A 23,614-nucleotide genomic window follows, 5' to 3' on the forward strand; every position below is an offset into this window, starting at 1 on the left:
CCACTGGGCAGATTTACACCAAACTTCACAGGAATGATCCTTGAGTTGCCCCCTTTCAAAATTGTTCAAAAGAATTGAATTCCACATAGAACTCTTGTTGCCATGGCAACTGAAAGGAAAAACTTAAAATATCTTCTTATTCAAAATGGCAGGGCGTAGAGCCTTGATATTTCCACTAATGGTACTCTATGAAGATTGTTCAAATTATGTCCCTGGGCTGAAAAGAGGCCCCGCCCCGGAGGTTCCAAGTTTTACATAGACCAGGGTTTTCCTTGATGCACATTTTTGTGCGTTTTAGAACACCATAATTATTCCAAAATGACCCCACAAATAAAAAGTGCTTTAAATAAGTAGAAATTGTATAAATATTGAATAGCTTTGGTGATAGAAAAGAAATTAAAAACAGGTCTTTTATCAAGAATTTAATTCTATCTTTCGTTTTCCATACAGTCAAACCTGTCCTAAGCGACAGCACAGGGGAAGTTGAGATTGTGGTCTCTTAAGACAGGTGGTCTCTTAACTCAGGATAGACTTCTGAGGTAAAGAAGCTGTCATGAAGAAACAATTGCTACTACTACAGAGTTTATCAAGTACATGCATTAACAAGAGCTGTCAGAGGACAGCGCGCTCGACTATTCTCAGTGCTTGTTAGTATAATCGGCTAAAATTGTCCTCGATTTTTTATAAGTATCCTAATATTTGTGATTTTTAATATTTCTTTCATCAAAATATTTTTAGATTTATATGAAATTAATTTTGTTTGAAAGTAAAATAAACTACTTGATCTTTTATGGAACGTAACGGCAATCTTAGATTTTAGCGTATACAGTAAGCGCGGAGAATAGTTTCCCTTTACCAAAATGGCGAAATTCGGAAGCAAATAAGTTTTGAAGTTGGAAAGTCGCCTTTACCTGTTAATAATGATTAGGGGCTGGTCCCGGGGGTCAAAAAAATGCACATTATACAAGGGAATATTCGGTATTTTGCAGCAGCATTAAATTTAAAACAAATATACAGGACCCTATCGTGGTTCGTGCATTTTTTATATGCCCGTTTGAAAAACGGGACGTATTATGAGAACGCCTCGGGTAGGCGGGCGGGCGGCGTCCACAGACTTTGTGAGGTCAAGGTCACACTTAAGAGGTCAAAGGATACAAGAATGAAAACTTTGTCCGGAGCATTTCTTCTTCATGCATGGAGGGATTTTGATATAACTTGGCACAAATGTTCACCACCACGAGATGGAGTGTCTTGCACAAGAACCAGGTCCCTAGGTCTAAGGTCAAGGTCACACTTAGAGGCCAAAGGTCAGATACAAAAATGACTTTGTCCGAAGCATTTCTTCTTCATGCATGGAGGGATTTTGATGTAACTTGGCACAATTGTACACCATCATGAGACAAAGTGTCATGCGCAGGTCCCTTCTTTAGAATTACTTCCCTTTGTTTTTACTATAAATAGCTTATATTCAACTTTTTCATTACTAGTCGTAGGGAAAAATCGAGACCACTTTTCTGTAGTACAACATGCATATTACATCCAATGTTGAGGTGCATTTTGACCTATCTCTACAGGGTAAGGATTTTTGTGTGGACTTACAAATTTTTTTTAGATATTTTTTTTTTTTTTTTTTTTTTTTTAAGATTAACTTCCCTTAGTTGTTACTATAAATAACCTATACTGTAACTTTTTTATAATTGACCGTAGGAAAAAACCAAGATCACTTTTCTGTGGTACAACATAGATGTTACTTTCAAATTTTAGGTGTATTTTAAGGTATCTCTACTTGGTAAGAAGTTTTTTTGTGGACATAGAAAAACAAAAGAATTACAATAATTACTAAACAACCACAAAGTTAAGATTCCATTTGCAAACACAGCTGCTATTTGCTAATTTGCTGCGACGGGCGTATATTGTGACATTCTTGCACTCTTGTTGTTGTTTTTGGGGTGAGGAGGGGGGGGAGAGAAATAAAAAAGGTCGGGGCGGCATAAAAAACAGGAGGCGGGCAGGGATGATAATCTGGGAATTAATTTATTATGGCCTTAGTCTAAAATTTTGTCTGAATCTGTCATGTGGATTCCAGGCACTGATGCTGTTACTGTTAGTCTTTCTATATTTTTACTTATGGTTTCACATTGACTGGACATAGCCGTTGTTGGTGTGGTAATTTGGTTGGTAAACAAGTCTAGTTTTAAGGTCTGTCTGACAAACCAAACATCAAGTTTTAGCATACTTTTTGCGTTACTTTTATTGACATTCCTAGTATAATATACTTATCATTGTCAACGGCATGTTCACAATCAACAGACGCTTACATTATTATGCCTTTCAATGACGCGGTTTAAGGAAGTAACTGCAATTTACTGTTTATAAAGAAACACAAAAAACATAACATCAACCTAATCGATTTCGAACCCCAATTTTCGTGTCATGTGGAAATTTTCAGGCATTTTCTTTCCAGCTTTCAACTGGAAATTTTACAGGTAAGGCCTCACCAAATTAAAAAGTTGTTCATCGGATTTGCCGCTTGTATATTTTCAGAAACACAAAAAAAATATATATTTTTTTTTTGGCTTGCGCTCGCCCCATTGAAAAAAATCAATCCAAAATTTTTTGGTGCGCTACTTTTTACGGACATAAAAGTGTATACATGCTTATAATTCCAGTCTCAGATTGTTCTCAAATGGATTTTAATCAAAATAAATACATACTAGGCACACATCGTCTATAATAAATCATAACATTTATATTTAGTTGCATTAAAGTTATTACCCCTTTATGCAGTTACGCCATTTTCTGTTTACCAAATTACATGCTACAAAAATCAATTTATTTCATTGAAAACTGGATGAAGAAAAACATACTGATTTATTTGATAACATCAATCTACATTATTTTGGTAAGGGTAAATACTTATTGATGCATGTCACTTATCTGTTTTCTGTTTTTCCTGTCCAAATGATCAGCATTTGCATACGAAACTTGGTGGGGTAAGGAATTTACATTATGAGTTGTTTTAAGAACAGTTTCGATTTTCAGATTTTCCAATCATTTAGTAGACTAATCTCCATTTCAGACCTTAATTGAGACTTTGTTTCAACAAATTTAATATGTTATGAAAGTTTAAAGTTAGAAAAAGAGCTATACAGTGCTTTAGGGTATAGCAGATTTTAGGGTATAGAGGATAGCTTGGTAAATTTTATATTTAGACTTGAATTATTGTATAAATTTTCATATCATTCTTTTACTGGCATCCAAACAGACACTCTGACATATGTTTTAATTTTTTTCTTTTTGTGTATTTTTAGCTCATGGTGAGCTATTGTGACCGCTCAATGTCCGTCGTGTGACGTGCGTCGTGTGTCGTCCGTCCGTCAACATTTTTAGCTCACCTGTCACAAAGTGACAAGGTGAGCTATTGTGACCGCTTGATGTCTGTCGTGCGTCGTCCGTCATCCGTCAACAGTTTGTAAAAAAATCTTCTTCTTGAAAACCACTGGGCAGAATTACATCAAACTTCACAGGAATGATCCTTGGGTGGCCCCCTTTCAAAATTGTTCAAAGAATTGAATTCAATGGAGAACTCTGGTTGCCATGGCAACCGAAAGGAAAAACTTTAAAAATCTTCTTCTCAAAAACCAGAAGCCCTAGAGCTTAGATATTTGGTGTGAAGCATTGCCTAGTGGACCTCTACCAAGTTTGTTCAAAATTGACCCCACCCCAGGGGTCACTTGATTTTACATAGGAAAATCTTAAAAAATCTTCTTAAGAAGCCTAGAGCTTAGATATTTGACTTGTAGCATTGCCTAGTGGACCTCTACTAAAGTTGTTCAAATCATGACCTCCGGGTCAAAATTGACCCCGACCCAGGGGTCACTTGATTTTACATAATTATGAAAATCTTCAAAAAATTTCTAAAAATAAACAAGAAGGCGTAGAGCTTAGATATTTGACATGTAGCATTGTCTAGTGGACCTCTACAAAATTGGTTTAAATCATGACCCCCAGGGTCAAAATTGACCCCGCCCCAGGGGTCACTTGATTTTACATAGGAAAAACTTTAAAAATCTTCTTCTCAAAAACCAGAAGCCCTAGAGCTTAAATATGTGGTGTGAAGCATTGCCTAGTGGACCTCTACCAAGTTTGTTCAAATCATGACTCCGGGGTCAAAATTGACCCCGCCCCAGGGGTTACTTGATTGTACATAGGAAAATCTTAAAAAATCTTCTTCTCAAAAAGCATAAGCCCTGGAGCTTAGATATTTGACATGTAGCATTGCCTAGTGGACCTCTACTAAAGTTGTTCAAATCATGACCCCGGAGTCAAAATTGACCCCGCCCCAGGGGTCACTTGATTTTACATAGGAAAATCTTAAAAAAAATTCTAAAAATAAACCAGAAGGCCTAGAGCTTAAATATTTCACATGTAGCATTGCCTAGTGTACCTCTACAAAATTTATTTAAATCATGACCCTCAGGTCAAAATTGGCCCCGCCGCCGGGGTCACTTGATTTTACATAGGAAAATCTTTAAAAATCTTCTTCTCAAAAACCAGAAGCCCTAGAGCTTAGATATTTGACATGTAGCATTGCCTAGTGGACCTCTACTAAGTTATTCAAATCATGACCCCGGGGTCAAAATTGACCCCGTCCTAGGGGTCACTTGATTTTACATAATGAAAATCTTCAAAAAATTTCTAAAAATAAACCAGAAGGCCTAGAGCTTAGATATTTCACATGTAGCATGGCCTAGTGGACCTCTACAACATTTGTTCAAATCATGACCCCCGGGGTCAAAATTGACCCCGCCCCAGGGGTCACTTGATTTTACATATGAAAATCTTCAAAAATTTTCTAAAAATAAACCAGAAGGCCTAGACCTTAGATATTTGACATGTAGCATTGCCTAGTAGACTTCTACAAAATTTGTTCAAATCATGACACCCGGGATCAAATTGGCTCCGCCTCATGGGGTTACTTGATTGTACATAGAAAAATCTTCAAAATTTTCTAAAAATAAACCAGAAGGCCTAGAGCTTAGATATTTGACATGTAGCATTGCCTAGTGGACCTCTACAAAATGTGTTCAAATCTTGACCTCCCAGGGTCAGATTGACCCAGCCCCAAGGTTACTTGATTGTGCATAGGGAAATCTTCATAAATTTGCTAAAAATAAACCAGAAGGCCTAGATCTTAAAGCTTTAGCTAAGAAATTTGTTCAAGCAAGCAACTCTACTCAGGTGAGCGATAAAGGGCCATCATGGCCCTCTTGTCTAAAAAAATCTTCTTCTTGAAAACCACTTGGCAGAATTACACCAAACTTCACAGGAATGATCCTTGGGTGGTCCCCTTTCAAAATTATCCAAAGAATTTCATTCCATGCAGAACTCTGGTTGCCATGGCAACCAAAAGGAAAAACTTTAAAAATCTTCTTGCTCAAAACCACAGGGCCTAGGGCTTTGATATCTAGTGTGTAGCATCATCTAGTGGTCCTCTATCAAAATTGTTCAAATTATCCCTCTAGGGTCAAATATGGCCCCGCCCCGGGGGTCACATGGTTTGTATAGACTTATATAGGGAAAACTTTGAAAATCTTCTTGTACAGAACCATATGGCCTAGGGCTTTGATAATTGGTATGTAGCATCATCTAGTGGTCCTCTACCAAGATTGTTCAAATTATTCCCCTAGGGTCAAATATGGCCCCGCCCCGGGGGGCACATGGTTTATATAGACTTATATAGGGAAAACTTTGATACTTCTTCTTGTACAAAACCACATGGCCTAGGGCTTTGATATTTGGTATGTAGCATCATCTAGTGGTCCTCTACCAAGATTGTTCAAATTATCCCCCTAGGGTCAAATATGGCCCAGCCCCGGGGGTCCCAAGTTTTACAAAGACATATAGGAAAAAAAGTTTAAAAATCTTCTTGTCTGAAACCACAACACTTAGACCTTTGATATTTGTAATGTAGCATTGTCTTATGGTCCTCGACCAAAATTGTTCAGATTGTACCCCTGGGGTGAAAAGAAGCCTGCCCTGGGGGTCCGAAGTTTTATATAGACTTATATAGGAAAAAGCTTTAAAAATTTTCTTGTCTGAAACCATACGACCTAGGCTTTTGATATTTGGTATGATGCATTGTTTAGTAGTCCTCTACCAAAATTGTTCAAATTATGCCCCTGGGGTTAAAGAGGCCCCGCCCTGTGGTCACTTAGTTATTATGTGGGAGTTATATAGGAAAAAATACTTAAAAATCATCTGATCCTATTTCCAAGACTGTTTAATTATAATTACCTGATGACCCCAAGTAATATGATGTCATTTGACTGTGACCTTGACCTACTGACCTACTTTCTTGTTTTTAGCTCACCTGAGCCAAAGGCTCAAGGTGAGCTTTTGTGACCGCTCAATGTCCGTCGTCCGTCGTCAGTCGTCGGTCGTCCGTCCGTCATCGTTTTCTAAAAAAATCTTCTTCTTGAAAACCACTGGGCAGAATTACACCAAACTTCACAGGAATCATCCTTGGGTGGTCCTCTTTCAAAATTGTTCAAAGAATTTAATTCCATGCAGAACTCTGGTTGCCATGGCAACCGAAAGGAAAAACTTTGAAAATCTTCTTGTCCAAAACCACAAGGCCTAGGGCTTTGATATTTGGTATGTAGCATCATCTAGTGGGTCTCTACCAAGATTGTTCAAATTATCCCCCTAGGGTCAAATATGGCCCTGTCCCGGGGGTCACATTGTTTATATAGACTTATATAGGGAAAAACTTTGAAAATCTTCTTGTCCAAAACCATAAGGCTTAGGGCTTTGTTATTTATTATGTAGCATTATATAGTGGGCCTTTACCAAGATTCTTCAAATGATCCACCTAGGATGAAATATGGCCCCAGGGGGGTCACATTGTTCATATAGACTTGGAAAAATATAGGAAAAAAACTTTAAAAATCTTCTTGTCTGAAACCACAAGACCTAGGCTTTTGATATTTGGTATGTAGCATTGCCTTGTGGTCCTCTACCAAGATTGTTCATATTATTCCCCCAGGGTGAAAAGAGGCCCTGGCACAGAGTTCCCTAGTTTTACATAGACATATATAGGAAAACATTTAAAAATCTTCTTGCCGGAAACTGCAAGGCCTATGCTTTTGATATTTGGTATGTTGCATTGCCTAGTGGACTACTACCAAAATTGTTCAAATTATGCCCCTGGGGTGAAAGAGGCCTGCCCTGGGGGTCCGAAGTTTTACATAGACTTATATATAGGAAAAAATTTTAAAAATCTTCTAATCTGAAAGTTCAAGGCTTATGCCTTTGAAAGTTTGTTATATCATTGCCTAGTTGATCACTAACAAGTTTGTCGAATGATGCCCCTGGGGTGAAAAGAGGCCCCGCCCCAGGGGTCACTTGATACATTAGTTATATAGGAAAAAATACTTCAAAAATTATCAGATCATATTTCCTAGACTGTTTAATTATAATTACCTGATGACCCATAGTGATAAGGGTCACCCGACTGTGACCTTGACCTACTGACCTACTTTCTTGTTTTTTAAGATACAGCCTTGAAATTTGGATGGCATGTGCAGTTTTGCACACTAATCTAAGAACTGTCTTTCAGTGACCATGAATATGACCTACTGCCCTACTTTTTTGTTTTTGAAGCTTTAGCAAAGAAATTTGTTCAAGCAAGCAACTTAACTCAGGTGAGCGATATAGGGCCATCATGGCCCTCTTGTTTCATATGTCATCAAATGAAAATTGAAGCTATCCCCTACTGACTAAATCAGTGTGTATGTAAAAAACATCAGCGAATGAAAAGTATTTGATAGAAATTTAAAAAGCTGAATGTTTTTGAAAAGGTAATACATTATTATTCTTATTTATTGTGAAAAAATATTGGGAAGTTTTTTTAGATGTGGATTTTAAACTAGAAATGGAAAAAATGACCAAAGCTATCCTGTACACCCTAAATCGACGCATATGTAAACAATGGCATGGGGAGAAAAAACACGTGAATTTCTATTAAAAGCTGAATGTTATCAAAAATATAGCTGTTTTCTGTCCGAAATACACAAAAAAACTACTAAGTTTCATTTCTATGAATTGGAAAACTTGAAAAATTAGTTAGCTATCCGCTATACCCTGAAACACTGTACATAAGACATCATGTCGACTTTTCTGAATTAGAGCTTTGCCAGTAAAAGGGGCATAATAGTCAGAAGCTTTGAAAGTACAGGGCTATTGGTCATTATCGCATAGTGCGGCAATTTTCCTTTGATCTTTGCAGCATGTTATACATAGTAACACACATTATTACTACAAAACTGTGCTGATATCTTACAAAACTGTTGCGATATATATCAACACGGAAATCTCTATGGAGTTTCATAAGAAAAAAAGTGTTCCGATATATATCAGCACAGTAAAACTGTTCCGATATATATCGGAACACTTTTTCTCTATTGAGGTCCTATCAAGGGAGTATAATTTTTTCCTTTCAAAGAAAAGATGATTTTAGCTCCAATTTACAGTTCACAGAGAAAGAATTGTCACAAACACCTACATTTATAAAGTAAAAGAATAAATAAACTAGAATATTTCAAAAACTTGATAGTTATTGCCAAATTCAGAAATACATGAAATATATGAAATTCTGAGATTTCTCAAATGTTTCTTTTTCTTTGATTTTTTTTACAAACAAAACAACAAGTTTTACAATATGTCTGGCCAATGAAATGCAAAGATTTAAAACTAATGCAGAAATTTGTTGGGTACTTTTATCTGGGGAACACATTTTCTAAAACAGAAGTTTTAGTGTTTCAGTCAGCGAGGCGCAGAAAGGGAATCAAAATAGTAAAAATAATAATAAACAAATTTAAATGAAAATAATATATAAATTTTAATGATAAACTATGCGATAAAACAGTTATAATATGTAATGCTCGTGTGTTACGAGGATATATCAGAGCTAGGGGTACATCTCGTTATTTTTCACTTCACATATCTGTCTCGGCCTACCGGCCTCGACGATATGTGCAGAGAAAAATACCCTCGATGTACCCCTAGCTCTGATATATCCTGGTAACACACTCTCACACATACTATAACTATTGCTTATATAAAACTTAATAAAAAATATTCTATGTTAAAAAGGGGCATAACTCTGTCTAGATTCAGACTTAAGAGTATTGTTTCTCCTAGTGTAGACTTTGACAGTAAATAACTGTTCTAAGTTTCAAATCAGAAGCTTTAATAGATCTAGTAACACTCACATAGATATTTGATGTATCAAAAACTTTGTAAAGTCAGCTGAGAATGCTACATTTTCATAGCAGTAAATATTCAAGTCACATATGTATGTGATATGTATGGTGTAAGGTTATGCATTGTTGTTTATTACATATTTTCTAACAGCATTTTCAAAAGCATTTTGTAGAGGTCCACTAGGCAATGCTACATGTCAAATATCTAAGCTCTAGGCCTTCTGGTTTATTTTTAGAAAATTTTGAAGATTTTTCTATGTACAATCAAGTAACCCCATGAGGCGGAGCCAATTTGATCCCGGGGGTCATGATTTGAACAAATTTTGTAGAAGTCTACTAGGCAATGCTACATGTCAAATATCTAAGGTCTAGGCCTTCTGGTTTATTTTTAGAAAATTTTTGAAGATTTTCATATGTAAAATCAAGTGACCCCTGGGGCGGGGTCAATTTTGACCCCGGGGGTCATGATTTGAACAAATGTTGTAGAGGTCCACTAGGCCATGCTACATGTGAAATATCTAAGCTCTAGGCCTTCTGGTTTATTTTTAGAAATTTTTTGAAGATTTTCATTATGTAAAATCAAGTGACCCCTAGGACGGGGTCAATTTTGACCCCGGGGTCATGATTTGAATAACTTTAGTAGAGGTCCACTAGGCAATGCTACATGTCAAATATCTAAGCTCTAGGGCTTCTGGTTTTTGAGAAGAAGATTTTTAAAGATTTTCCTATGTAAAATCAAGTGACCCCGGCGGCGGGGCCAATTTTGACCTGAGGGTCATGATTTAAACAAATTTTGTAGAGGTACACTAGGCAATGCTACATGTGAAATATTTAAGCTCTAGGCCTTCTGGTTTATTTTTAGAATTTTTTTTAAGATTTTCCTATGTAAAATCAAGTGACCCCTGGGGCGGGGTCAATTTTGACTCCGGGGTCATGATTTGAACAACTTTAGTAGAGGTCCACTAGGCAATGCTACATGTCAAATATCTAAGCTCCAGGGCTTATGCTTTTTGAGAAGAAGATTTTTTAAGATTTTCCTATGTACAATCAAGTAACCCCTGGGGCGGGGTCAATTTTGACCCCGGAGTCATGATTTGAACAAACTTGGTAGAGGTCCACTAGGCAATGCTTCACACCACATATCTAAGCTCTAGGGCTTCTGGTTTTTGAGAAGAAGATTTTTAAAGTTTTTCCTATGTAAAATCAAGTGACCCCTGGGGCGGGGTCAATTTTGACCCTGGGGATCATGATTTAAACCAATTTCGTAGAGGTCCACTAGACAATGCTACATGTCAAATATCTAAGCTCTACGCCTTCTGGTTTATTTTTAGAAATTTTTTGAAGATTTTCATAATTATGTAAAATCAAGTGACCCCTGGGGAGGGGTAAATTTTGACCCGGAGGTCATGATTTGAACAACTTTAGTAGAGGTCCACTAGGCAATGCTACAAGTCAAATATCTAAGCTCTAGGCTTCTTAAGAAGATTTTTTAAGATTTTCCTATGTAAAATCAAGTGACCCCTGGGGTGGGGTCAATTTTGGACAAACTTGGTAGAGGTCCACTAGGCAATGCTTCACACCAAATATCTAAGCTCTAGGGCTTCTGGTTTTTGAGAAGAAGATTTTTAAAGTTTTTCCTTTCGGTTGCCATGGCAACCAGAGTTCTCCATTGAATTCAATTCTTTGAACAATTTTGAAAGGGGGCCACCCAAGGATCATTCCTGTGAAGTTTGATGTAATTCTGCCCAGTGGTTTTCAAGAAGAAGATTTTTTTACAAATTGTTGACGGATGACGGACGACAGACATCAAGCGGTCACAATAGCTCACCTTGTCACTTTGTGACAGGTGAGCTAAAAATGTTGACGGACGGACGACACACGACGCACGTCACACGAGTAGTTGAGTATGTATAGTTCTACCAAGGTGAGTTGCAAATTCAGTTATCTCAACTTTGAACAAAGAAAAATACGTCTCAAAACGTCAAAATACGTAATTTTCGCTACATTTCTTCAAATTTTATAGTCATATCAATATTACTGAGGACTGATATTTTCACCAGTGCGAATTAATGCATTGCCTCGGACGAATCTGTCTTTAAAATGTTCAACATTCTTAAATATGTGTCATACGTTGGCATTGTTTTTATATACCCTAAACAACCTACATGTACATTAATCACACGAGGGCAGTATCGCTCATACGAGTAGGTATCCGAATAACCAGTGTGTTTAAGGGCAGTCATTTCTTTTCAGGAATTGTTGAAACAAAAATGAAAGTCGTTCTATTGCTGGATTGTCCATATTTAGATTAAAACTACATGTATTTAAACTGGGAATTCTTTTCCCGTTAATTATTGCAACATGACAATATCACAAAGGAATGGTAGTCAATTCTTTGGGCAGTATTAATTGCAATTTATTTCATAAAACTCACTTATCCGAATTCATGTTTGTCCGAAATTCTGTGTAGTCTGACATTAACTCGCCAATTTTTGTTAAATCATGGTTGATTTTTTGCATGTTGTGCAAGTATTTAAATTGAGAAGCATGAACTGGGTGTTACCACTAACCTGTCTCATCTTCTGATGGCTCGATGAATATTGAGGTCAGCGAAAACGAAAGTACACTTTGGCAGGTGGCGGTAAAATGACGTAATTATGTCTCCCCCAGGAGACATATTGTTTTTGCCCTGTCCGTCCGTCCTTCCGTCCGTCCGTCCGTCCGTCCGTACGTCACACTTCATTTCCGAGCAATAACTGGAGAACCATTTGACCTAGAACCTTCAAACTTTATAGGGTTGTAGGGCTGCTGGAGTAGACGACCCCTATTGTTTTTGGGGTCACTCTGTCAAAGGTCAAGGTCACAGGGGCCTGAACATTGAAAACCATTTCCGATCAATAACTAGAGAACCACTTGACCCAGAATGTTGAAACTTCATACGATGATTGATCATGAAGAGTAGATGATCCCTATTGATTTTGGGGTCACTCCGTCAAAGGTCAAGGTCACAGGGGCCTGAACATTGAAAACCATTTCCGATCAATAACTAGAGAACCACTTGACCAAAAATGTTGAAACTTCATAGGATGATTGGTCATGAAGAGTAGATGACCCCTATTGATTTTGGGGTCACTCCGTCAAAGGTCAAGGTCACAGGGGCCTGAACATTGAAAACCCTTTCCGATCAATAACTAGAGAACCACTTGACCCAGAATGTTGAAACTTCATAGGATGATTGGTCATAAAGAGTAGATGACCCCTATTGATCTTGGGGTCACTCCATCAAAGGCCAAGGTCACAGGGGCCTGAACATGGAAAACCATTTCCGATCAATAACTAGAGAACCACTTGACCCAGAATGTTGAAACTTCATAGGATGATTGTACATGCAAAGTAGATCACCCCTATCGATTTTGGGGTCACTCCATTAAAGGTCAAGGTCACAGGGGCCTGAACATTGAAAACCATTTCCAGTCAGTAACTTGAGAACCACTTGACCCAGAATGTTGAAACTTAATAGGATGATTGGTCATGCAGAGTAGATGACCCCTAATGATTTTGGGGTCACTCTGTGAAAGGTCAAGGTCACAGGGGCCTGAACATGGAAAACCATTTCCGGTCAGTAACTTGAGAACCACTTGACCCAGAATGATGAAACTTCATAGGATGATTGGTCATGCAGAGTAGATGACCCCTAAGGATTTTGGGGTCACTCTGTTAAAGGTCAAGGTCACAGGGGCCTGAATATGGAAAACCATTTCCGATCAATAACTTGAGAACCTCTCGACCCAGAATGTTGAAACTTCATAGGATGATTGTTCATGCAGAGTAAATGACCCCTATTGTTTTTGGGGTCACTCCGTTAAAGGTCAAGGTCACAGGGGCCTGAACATTGATAACCAGTTCCGATCAATAACTTGAGAACCACTTGACCCAGAATGTTGAAACTTCATAGGATGATTGAACATGCAGAGTAGATGACCCCTATTGATTTTGGGGTCAGTCAATATAAGGTCAAGGTCACAGTGGCCTGTTCATGTAAAATTATTTTTTGGAAATAACTTGAGAACCACTTGACCTACAATGTTGAAACTTAATAAGATGATTGGACATGCAGAGTAGATGACCCCTATTTATTTTGAGGTCACTTGATCAAAGGTCAAGGTCACAGGAGCCTGAACAGTGACTTGAGAACCACTAGGCTAAGAGTGTTGAAATTTAGCGGGATGACTGGACATGCCAAGTAGATGATCCCTACTGCAGCCAACCATCAGTGTCTCTTTGACTTTCGCTCCTGACCCCTATTGACTTCTTGCCTATAGGACTTTGCATTGGGGGAGACATGCGCTTTTTTACAAAAGCATTTTCTAGTTTTAAGACTGGTTTACATATTGTTTTAAAAACTACAGATCAGCGACTTTGATGTAATTGAATCAGTCTAAAATCTCGAATGCACATGTTTACAATTGCCTACGGGTAAGATTAAATGGTTAATTGTTTGCAGATGGTGACAGTAGGTGGAAAGATAATTAATGCCTCAGGCATGTATCTCTCGATAAACAAGCTAGGGATTACAGACAACTATCAAAATTATGTTTGAAGAGTATTTCCGGGCTACTCGATATTGAATTTCAAGTATTTTCTAAAGGTCTACATTGGGTCCGAGATACGATTTTTCGACAGAGAACTTTTTTTCTGAATTTATTTTTTTACGGGAGGTTTTCATGTCCCGGCAGGAGACCGGGAGATATACTGAAAATACGGGAGAAAAAGGCTCCCGGCGGGAGATATGGCATGTATGTATGGAATTCAATTCTTTGAACAAATTTTAAAGAAGACCATCCAAGGAACATCCCTGTGAAGTTTCATCAAAATTGGCCTGATGGTTTAGGAGGAGATGTTGTTTAAAGGAAAGTGTGGACGGATGGACAGACAGACGCCAGATGGTGAGCGATCACAATAGCTCTTTGAGCCTTTGACTCAGGTGAGCGTGAGCTTAAAACACGAAAACCCATTAGAGAAAAACAGAAAATCTAATGGGGAAACTTTTGTATGTTGTTATACGCCCAAAGGGACGTATTATGTTATGGTCCAGGTGTCCGTCCGTCCGAGCTCACATTTGCATACTTAGGTGGCTATAGGAACAATAGGTAACTGTACTTTTTCTTTGATGTCATTCATTCCGTAAGGCTTTTATGTGGCTATTTTTCTCTTACGTGGCTAAAAGAACAATAGAGAGAACAAAAGGGTAGCCACATAAGTATCCATATGTAGGAACTTCCATCCGTCCATCCGTTAGCAATTTCGTGTCTGCTCTGTAACTCTTCAACCCCTTGAAGGATTTCAAAGAAACTTGACACAAATATTCACCACACTGAGACGACGTGCAGAGCGCATGTTTTGGATGTCTCATTTCAAGGTCAAGGTCACACTTAGGGGTCAAAGGTCATATGAGTGTGTTTCGTGTCCGCTCTGTAACTCTTGAACTGCTTGAAGGATTTCAAAGAAAATTGGCACCAATGTTCACCACACTGAGACGACGTGCAGAGTGCATGTTTTGGATGTCTCATTTCAAGGTCAAGGTCACACTTAGGGGTCAAAGGTTATATGAGTGTGTTTCGTGTCCGCTCTGTAACTCTTGAACTGAAAACACGAAAACCCATTAGAGAAAAACAGAAAATCTAATGGGGAAACTTTTGTATGTTGTTATACGCCCGAAGGGACGTATTATGTTATGGTCCAGGTGTCCGTCCGTCCGAGCTCACATTTGCATACTTAGGTGGCTATAGGAACAATAGGTAACTGTACTTTTTCTTTGATGTCATTCATTCCGTAAGGCTTTTATGTGGCTATTTTTCTCTTACATGGCTAAAAGAACAATAGAGAGAACAAAAGAGTAGCCACATAAGTATCCATATGTAGGAACTTCCATCCGTCCATCCGTTAGCAATTTCGTGTCTGCTCTGTAACTCTTCAACCCCTTGAAGGATTTCAAAGAAACTTGACACAAATGTTCACCACACTGAGACGACGTGCAGAGCGCATGTTTTGGATGTCTCATTTCAAGGTCAAGGTCACACTTAGGGGTCAAAGGTCATATGAGTGTGTTTCGTGTCCGCTCTGTAACTCTTGAACTGCTTGAAGGATTTCAAAGAAAATTGGCACAAATGTTCACCACACTGAGACGACCTGCAGAGTGCATGTTTTGGATGTCTCATTTCAAGGTCAAGGTCACACTTAGGGGTCAAAGGTTATATGAGTGTGTTTCGTGTCCGCTCTGTAACTCTTGAACTGCTTGATGGATTTCAAAGAAACTTGGCACAAATGTTCACCACACTGAGACGACGTGCAGAGCGCTTGTTTCGGATGACTAACTTCAAGGTCAAGGTCACACTTAGGAGTTTAAGGTCATATATGACTTTGCTGTGTCTGCTCTGTAACTCTTGAACTGCTTGAAGGATTTCAAAGAAACTTGGCACAAATGTTCACCACACTGAGACGACGTGCAGAGCGCTTGTTTTGGATGACTAACTTCAAGGTCAAGGTCACACTTAGGGGTCAAAGGTCATATATGACTTTGCTTTGTATATATTGCTATGCAGTGCAGTGCTCTTGTTTTTATTTGGCAGATCCCTTTTTGTTCTCTTACAATAATTTTTTTTTTAATTACTTCCCTTTTTATACGCCCGTTTGGAAAACAGAACGTATTATGGGAACACCCCTGGCGGGCGGATGGGCGGGCGGGCGGGCGGCGTCCACAGACTTTGTCCAGAGCATATCTTCTACATGCAATAAGGGATTTTGATGAAACTTGGCACAGTTGTTCACCATCATGAGACGGAGTGTCGTGCGCAAGAACCAGGTCCCTAGGTCTAAGGTCAAGGTCACACTTAGAGGTCAAAGGTCAAATTCAAGAATGACTTTGTCCGGAGCATATCTTCTTCATGCATGGAGGGATTTTGATGAAAGTTGGCACAATTGTTCATCATCATGAGATGGAGTGTCATGCGCAAGAACCAGGTCCCTAGGTCTAAGGTCAAGGTCACACTTAGAGGACAAAGGATACAAGAATGAAAACTTTGTCCGGAGCATTTCTTCTTCATGCATGGAGGAATTTTGATATAACTTGGCACAAATGTTCACCACCACGAGTCGGAGTGTCATGCGCAAGAACCAGGTCCCTAGGTCCAAGGTCAAGGTCACACTTAGAGATCAAAGGATACAAGAATGAAAACCTTGTCTGGAGCATTTCTTCTTCATGCATGGAGGGATTTTGATATAACTTGGCACAAATATTCACCACCACGAGACGGAGTGTCTTGCGCAAGAACCAGGTCCCTAGGTCTAAGGTCAAGGTCACACTTAGAGGCCAAAGGTCACATACAAGAATGACTTTGTCCGAAGCATTTCTTCTTCATGCATGGAGGGATTTTGATGTTACTTGGCACAATTATACACCATCATGAGACGAAGTGTCATGCGCAGTTCCCTTCTTTAGAATTACTTCCCTTTGTTGTTACTATAAATAGCTTATATTGTAACTTTTTCATTACTAGTCGTAGGGAAAAATCGAGACCACTTTTCTGTGGTACAACATGCATGCTACATCCAATTTTGAGGTGTATTTTGACCAATTCTACCTGGTTAAGATTTTTGTGTGGACTTACAATTTTTTTTTGGATTTTTTTTTTTTTTTTTTTTTTTGAAGATTAACTTCCCTTAGTTGTTACTATAAATAACTTATATTGTAACTTTTTTAGCCCACCATCATCAGATGGTGGGCTATTCAAATCACTCTGCGTCCGTGGTCCGTCCGTCCGTCCGTCTGTCCGTCCGTCCGTTAACAATTTCTCGTTATCGCATCTCCTCAGAAACTACTTGGGGGATTTTGACCAAACTTTGTCAGAATGATGTATTGGTACCCTAGTTGTGTCCCCCTGAAAATCAGACTGGTTTAACAATTTATGAGTGAGTTATGGCCCTTTGTTTATTTCTATAATTTACATAGATTTATATAGGGAAAAACTTTGAAAACCTTCTTGTCCAAAACCACAGAGCCTAGGGCTTTGATATTTGGTATGAAGCATCATCTAGTGGTCCTCTACCAAGATGATTCAAATTATTTCCTCGGGGTCAAATATGGCCCCGCCCCGGGGATCACATGGTTTATATAGACTTATATAGGGAAAAACTTTGAAAAACCTCTTGTCCAAAACCACAGGGCCTAGGGCTTTGATATTTTGTATGTGACATCATCTAGTGGTCTTCAACTAAGATTTTTCAAATTATCCCCCTAGGGTCAAATATGGCCCTGCCCTGGGGGTCATATGGTTTACATAGACTTATATAGGGAAAAACTTTGAAAATCTTCTTGTCCAAACCACAAAGCCTAGGGCTTTGATATTTGTAATGTAGCATCATCCAGTGGTTCTCTACCAAGTTTGTTCAAATTATCCCCCTAGGGTCAAATATGGCCCTGCCCCGGGGGTCACATGGTTCATATAGACTTATATAGGGAAAAGCTTTTAAAATCTTTTTGTCAATAACTACAACATTCAAATTTGGATCACATGTATATTTTTGAGTGGCAAGATGAACCTTGACATGAGTTGACCTTGATTTTGACCTGGTGACCTACTTTCACATTTCTGTAGCTACAGCCTTCAAATTTGGACCACGTGCATAGTTTTGTGCACTGAAAAAACTTTGACCTTGACATTGACCTAGTGACCTACTTTCACATTTTTGAAGGTACAGGCTTCAAATTTATACCACATGCATAGTTTTGTGTTCCGAAATGAAATTTGACCTTGATTTTGACCTAGTGACCTACTTTCACATTTCTCAAGCTACAGCCTTCAAATTTGGAGCACATGCATAGTTTTGTGTACCGAAACAAACTTTGACCTTTATATTGATCTAGTGACCTACTTTCACATTTTTGAAGGTACAGGCTTCAAATTTGAACCACATGCACAGTTCTGTGTTCCGAAATGGAATTTGACCTTGATTTTGACCTAGTGACCTACTTTCACATTTCTCAAGCTACAGCCATCAAATTTTGACCACTTGCATAGTTTTGTGTACCGAAATGAACTTTGACCTTAAGATTGACCTAGTGACCTACTTTCACATTTCTGTAGCCACAGGGTTCAAATTTAGACCACATGCATAGGATTGTGTCCCAAAACAAACTTTGACCTTGACATTGACCTAGTGACCTACTTTCACATTTTTGAAGGTACAGGCTTCAAATTTGGACCACTTGCATAGTTTTGTGTACCGAAATAAACTTTGACCTTAAGATTGACCTAGTGACCTACTTTCAAATTTCTCAAACTACAGCCTTCAGACTTGATGCACATGCATAGTTTTGTGTACAAAGAACTTTGTCCTTGAAATTGATCTAGTGACCTACTTTCACATTCTCAAGCTACAGCTTTCAAATTTGGACCACATGCACAGTGTTGTGTACGGAAATGAAAATTTGACCTTGAGCTAGTCAATAAGTCTTGAAATTTGGAACACTCAAAAATGGCACATTGGTGGGCACCAAGATCACTCTGTGATCTCTTGTTATAATTGACCTTAGGGAAAAACCAAGACCTCTTTTCTGTGGTACAACATAGATGTTACTTTTCAATTTTAGGTGTATTTTAAGTTATCTCTACCTGGTAAGGAGTTTTTTTTGTAGACTTAGGAAAACAAAAGACTTACAATGATTACTAAACAACCACAAAATTAAAATTACATTTGCAAATACAGGTGCTAGAGTAAAGAAATTTGCTGTGACGGGAGTATATTGTGACATTCTGGCACTCTTGTTTGTTAGCCCACCATCATCAGATGGTGGGCTGTTCAAATCACTCTGCGTCCGTGGTCCGTCGTCCTTCCGTCCTTCCGTTAACAATTTCTCGTTAACGCATCTCCTCAGTAACTACTAGGGGGATTTTGACCAAACTTTGTCAGAATGATGTATTGATACCCTAGTTGTGTCCCCCTGAAAATCAGACTGGTTCAACAATTTTTTAGTAAGTTATGGCCCTTTGTTTATTTCTATAATTTACAAAGATTTATATAGGGAAAAACTTTGAAAATCTTCTTGTCCAAAACCACAGTGCCTAGGGCTTTGATATTTGGTATGAAGCATCATCTAGTGGTCCTCTACCAAGATGATTCAAATTATTCCCTGGGGTCTAATATGGCCCCGCCCCGGGGGCCACATGGTTTACATAGACTTATATAGGGAAAAACTTTGAAAATCTTCTTGTCCAAACCACAAAGCCTAGGGCTTTGATATTTGTAATGTAGCATCATCTAGTGGTTCTCTACCAAGTTTGTTAAAATTATCCCCCTAGGGTCAAATATGGCCCCGCCCTGGGGGTCACATGGTTCATATAGAGTTATATAGGGAAAAGCTTTTAAAAACTTCTTGTCAATAACCTACAACATTCAAATTTGGACCACATGTATGGTTTTGAGTGGCAGGATGAACCTTGACATGAGTTGACCTTGATTTTGACCTAGTGACCTACTTTCACATTTCTGTAGCTACAACCTTCAGATTTGGACCACATGCATAGTTTTGTGCACTGAAAAAAACTTTGACCTTGACATTGACCTAGTGACCTACTTTCACATTTTTGAAGTTACAGGCTTTAAATTTGGACCACATGCGTAGTTTCATGTTCCGAAATGAAATTTGACCTTGATTATGACTCAGTGACCTACTTTCACATTTCTCAAGCTACAGCCTTCAAATTTGGACCACATGCATGGTTTTGTGTACCGAAACAAACTTTGACCTTTACATTGACCTAGTGACCTACTTTCACATTTTTGAAGGTACAGGCTTCAAATTTGGACCACATGCATAGTTCTGTATTCCGAAATAAAATTTGACCTTGATTTTGACCTAGTGACCTACTTTCACATTTCTCAAGCTACAGGCTTCAAATTTGGACAACTTGCATAGTTTTGTGTACCAAAATGAACTTTGACCTTAAGATTGACCTAGTGACCTACTTTCACATTTCTGTAGCTACAGGCTTCAAATTTAGACCACATGCATAGGATTGTGTACCGAAACAAACTTTGACCTTGACATTGACCTAGTGACCTACTTTCACATTTTTGAACGTACAGGCTTCAAATTTGGACCACATAGATTTGTGTTCTGAAGTGAAATTTGACCTTGATTTTGACCTAGTGACCTACTTTCACATTTCTCAAGCTTCAGCCTTCAAATTTGGACCACTTGCATAGTTTTGTGTACCGAAATAAACTTTGACCTTAAGATTGACCTAGTGACCTACTTTCAAATTTTTCAAACTACAGCCTTCAAACTTGATGCACATGCATAGTTTTGTGTACAAAGAACTCTGTGATCTCTTGTTACTATATATAGCTTATTTTGAAACTTTTTTATTATTGGCTGTAGGGAAAAACCGAGACCACTTTTCTGTGGTACAACATGGATGGTACATCCAATTTTTAGATGTATTTTGACATAACTTTACCTGGTAAGAATTTTTTTGTGGACTTAGAATTTTTTTTTTTTTTTGGAATTTCTTCTTTTTGTTGTTCCTGTCCTTATGGCTTCAACAGTCATGTTCTTTAAATTTTGCTCCCATCCTGTGATGTAACCCTTCGGGCGTATATTGCCCCGCTTGGCGGTGCTCTTGTTATTTATTTTGTAAATTATTTTACAATAGTCGTCTGCTACACAATAGTTCTGTAATAGTTATCACGATTTGAAAGATAGTTGGTGACAGGGAGATTAGTGCATTACAATGTTTTGGACCAACACTAATTGGCAGAGTGATGGCTGTCATTTTCCTGTAATAATTTTGATAAGTTTTAGTTAATTTCCAGTTGGAATTTTATCTGAATATATTTATTTAAATCTGATCGGTACTCAATAAGTTTTGAAAAGACAAACAATCAAATAAATTAAAATGTAACAATCAATTTTGTATTTTTTTCTTAACTGAATGTCTGTTGTACTCTGTTGGCTGGTTGTATGGTATTAACTGGTTGTATGGTATTAGCTGGTTGTATGGTGTTAACTGGTTGTTACAATGGTATTGGCTGGTTGTATGGTATTGGCTGGTTGTATGTTATTGGCTAGTTGTATGGTATTAACTGGTTGTATGGTATTGGCTGGTTGTATGTTATTGGCTGGTTGTATGGTATTGGCTGGTTGTATGTTATTGGAAAAATGTCTGTACAAGGCAGGGGACATTGTAATTGTTATATTTCCAGTGAGATGAAATACAAGGTTTTTAATGGTGTCATTATAATTATTTTAATGGCAAGAATGATTGAAGCACTGGTAATAGGGCAGTGTATTGATTAATTTTGTTTGATAAAAAGCATTGGAAAGCAAGGGGAAGTTTGGTAACCTTAGAAATCATGAAAAAATGTGTAATGTCCAGTTTTTAGTTTAATAAATCAATATGAACAAATCTGTCATATTTTCAAAGATCATTCAAATTTTTTTTTTGAGATCCCTTGCAATTGATATATAGATCTAAAAGTACTTGAATAAAAAGTATGAAAATAATATCTTATTGAACTTGCTGCAAACTTTATTGTTAAAAAATGATCTGAGGACTATCAAATATAAGTTAAATGTTGTCTTATATTTCAGTACCATTACCAGTACTCATTCTAGGTCCAAACAAAGGAGAACATGTGCACTGGTATAAAGATATGCAAGGAGGAGACCTCTGTGAAAATGTCACTTATCTTGGTATGACAGAAATCTGTTCTCTTACTTAACTTTTAAAACTTTGTTCAACTGTTTTCAAATGTGCATGTTTTAATACCTTGTAATGTTTGCTGTTATTTGCATATGGTATCTGGTAAGCACACTGTGTGTTTAAAACCAAAGGAAGGAAGATTTAAAGACAATTTCTACTCAGTTAAAACATATTTGCTTACTACATAAATGCAGTCCCTCAAATTAGAGAGAAGGAAAGTCAGCTGTACTTATAGAGTTGTCCACATGTCAGATATATAAACATGTATGAATTAGGTGATAAACAATGGTATTTAGACATTAGACACTTTCTAGTGAAAAAAAGTACTGCAGGAGAATACACATGTTAACATGGAGAACATGTGCTTTTAACACACCATTTTGTGCCCCCACCCACTTCCTGTTTTAGTTTGATTTTTCGAAGTAAAAGTAGAGTTATTGCCCTCGTTCCAGGTAGAGTTATTGCCCTCGTTCCAGGTAGAGTTATTGCACTCGTTCCAAGTAGAGTTTTTGCCCTCGTTCCAGGTAGAGTTATTGCCCTCGTTCCAGGTAGAGTTTTTGCCCTCGTTCCAGGTAGAGTTCTTGCACTCGTTCCAAGTAGAGTTATTGCCCTCGTTCCACGTAGAGTTATTGCCCTCGTTCCAGGTAGAGTTCTTGCACTCGTTCCAAGTAGAGTTATTGCCCTCGTTCCACGTAGAGTTATTGCTCTCGTTCCAGGTAGAGTTATTGCCCTCGTTTCAGGTAGAGTTATTTGCATTTGTTCCAAGTAGAGTTATTGCCCTCGTTCCAGGTAGAGTTATTGCCCTCGTTCCAGGTAGAGTTATTGCACTCGTTCCTGGTAGAGTTATTATGCCCCCCTTCGAAGAAGGAGGGGTATATTGTTTTGCAGATGTCGGTCGGTCGGTAGGCCGGTCGGTCTGTCGGTCGGTCGGTCGGAATGTAGACCAATCCGTTTCCGGATGATAACTCAAGAACACTTCGGCCTAGGATCATGAAAGTTGATAGGGAGGTTGGTCATCACCAGCAGATGACCCCTATTGATTTTGAGGTCTGTATGTCAAAGGTCAAGGTCACAGTGACCCTGAATAGTAGAACAGTTTCCGGATGATAACTCAAGAACACTTGGGCCTAGGATCATGAAAGTTGATAGGGAGGTTGGTAATGACCAGCAGATGACCCCTATTGGTTTTGAGGTCAGTATGTTAAAGGTCAAGGTCACAGTGACCCTGAACAGTAAAACGGTTTCCGGATGATAACTCAAGAAGGCTTAGGCCTAGGGTCACGAAAGTTGATAGGGAGGTTGGTCATCACCAGCAGATGACCCCTATTGATTTTGAGGTCAGTATGTCAAAGGTCAAGGTCACAGTGACCAGGAACAGTAAAATGGTTTCCAGGCAATAACTCTAGAACGCTTGGGCCTAGTGTCAGGAAAATTGATGGTTAGGTTGGCCATGACCAGCAGATGACCCCTATTGATTTTGAGGTCATTAGGTCAAAGGTCAAGGTCACATTGGCCAGGAACAGTTAAAACGGTTTCTGATCTTCTTGTCCAATACCATAGGGCCTAGGGCTTTGATATTTGGTA

The 23,614-nt window shown here is 38.4% G+C and overlaps 1 protein-coding gene across 3 annotated transcripts in view; it reads left to right on the top strand.

The window, feature by feature from the left end:
* Nucleotides 1-23,614, top strand: part of LOC123537554 (CWF19-like protein 1) — a 281,916-nt gene that overhangs the window by 56,322 nt on the left and 201,980 nt on the right. For all 3 annotated transcript variants that reach the window (XM_053529211.1, XM_053529213.1, XM_053529212.1), the window contains exon 4: nucleotides 21,919-22,020. In XM_053529211.1, the coding sequence (XP_053385186.1) occupies nucleotides 21,919-22,020 (102 nt within the window). The remainder of the gene's footprint in view (nucleotides 1-21,918; nucleotides 22,021-23,614) is intronic.

This window comes from Mercenaria mercenaria, chromosome 17 (genome assembly GCF_021730395.1).
Source record: "Mercenaria mercenaria strain notata chromosome 17, MADL_Memer_1, whole genome shotgun sequence".
In the NCBI taxonomy this organism is placed as follows: Eukaryota; Metazoa; Mollusca; class Bivalvia; order Venerida; family Veneridae; genus Mercenaria; species Mercenaria mercenaria.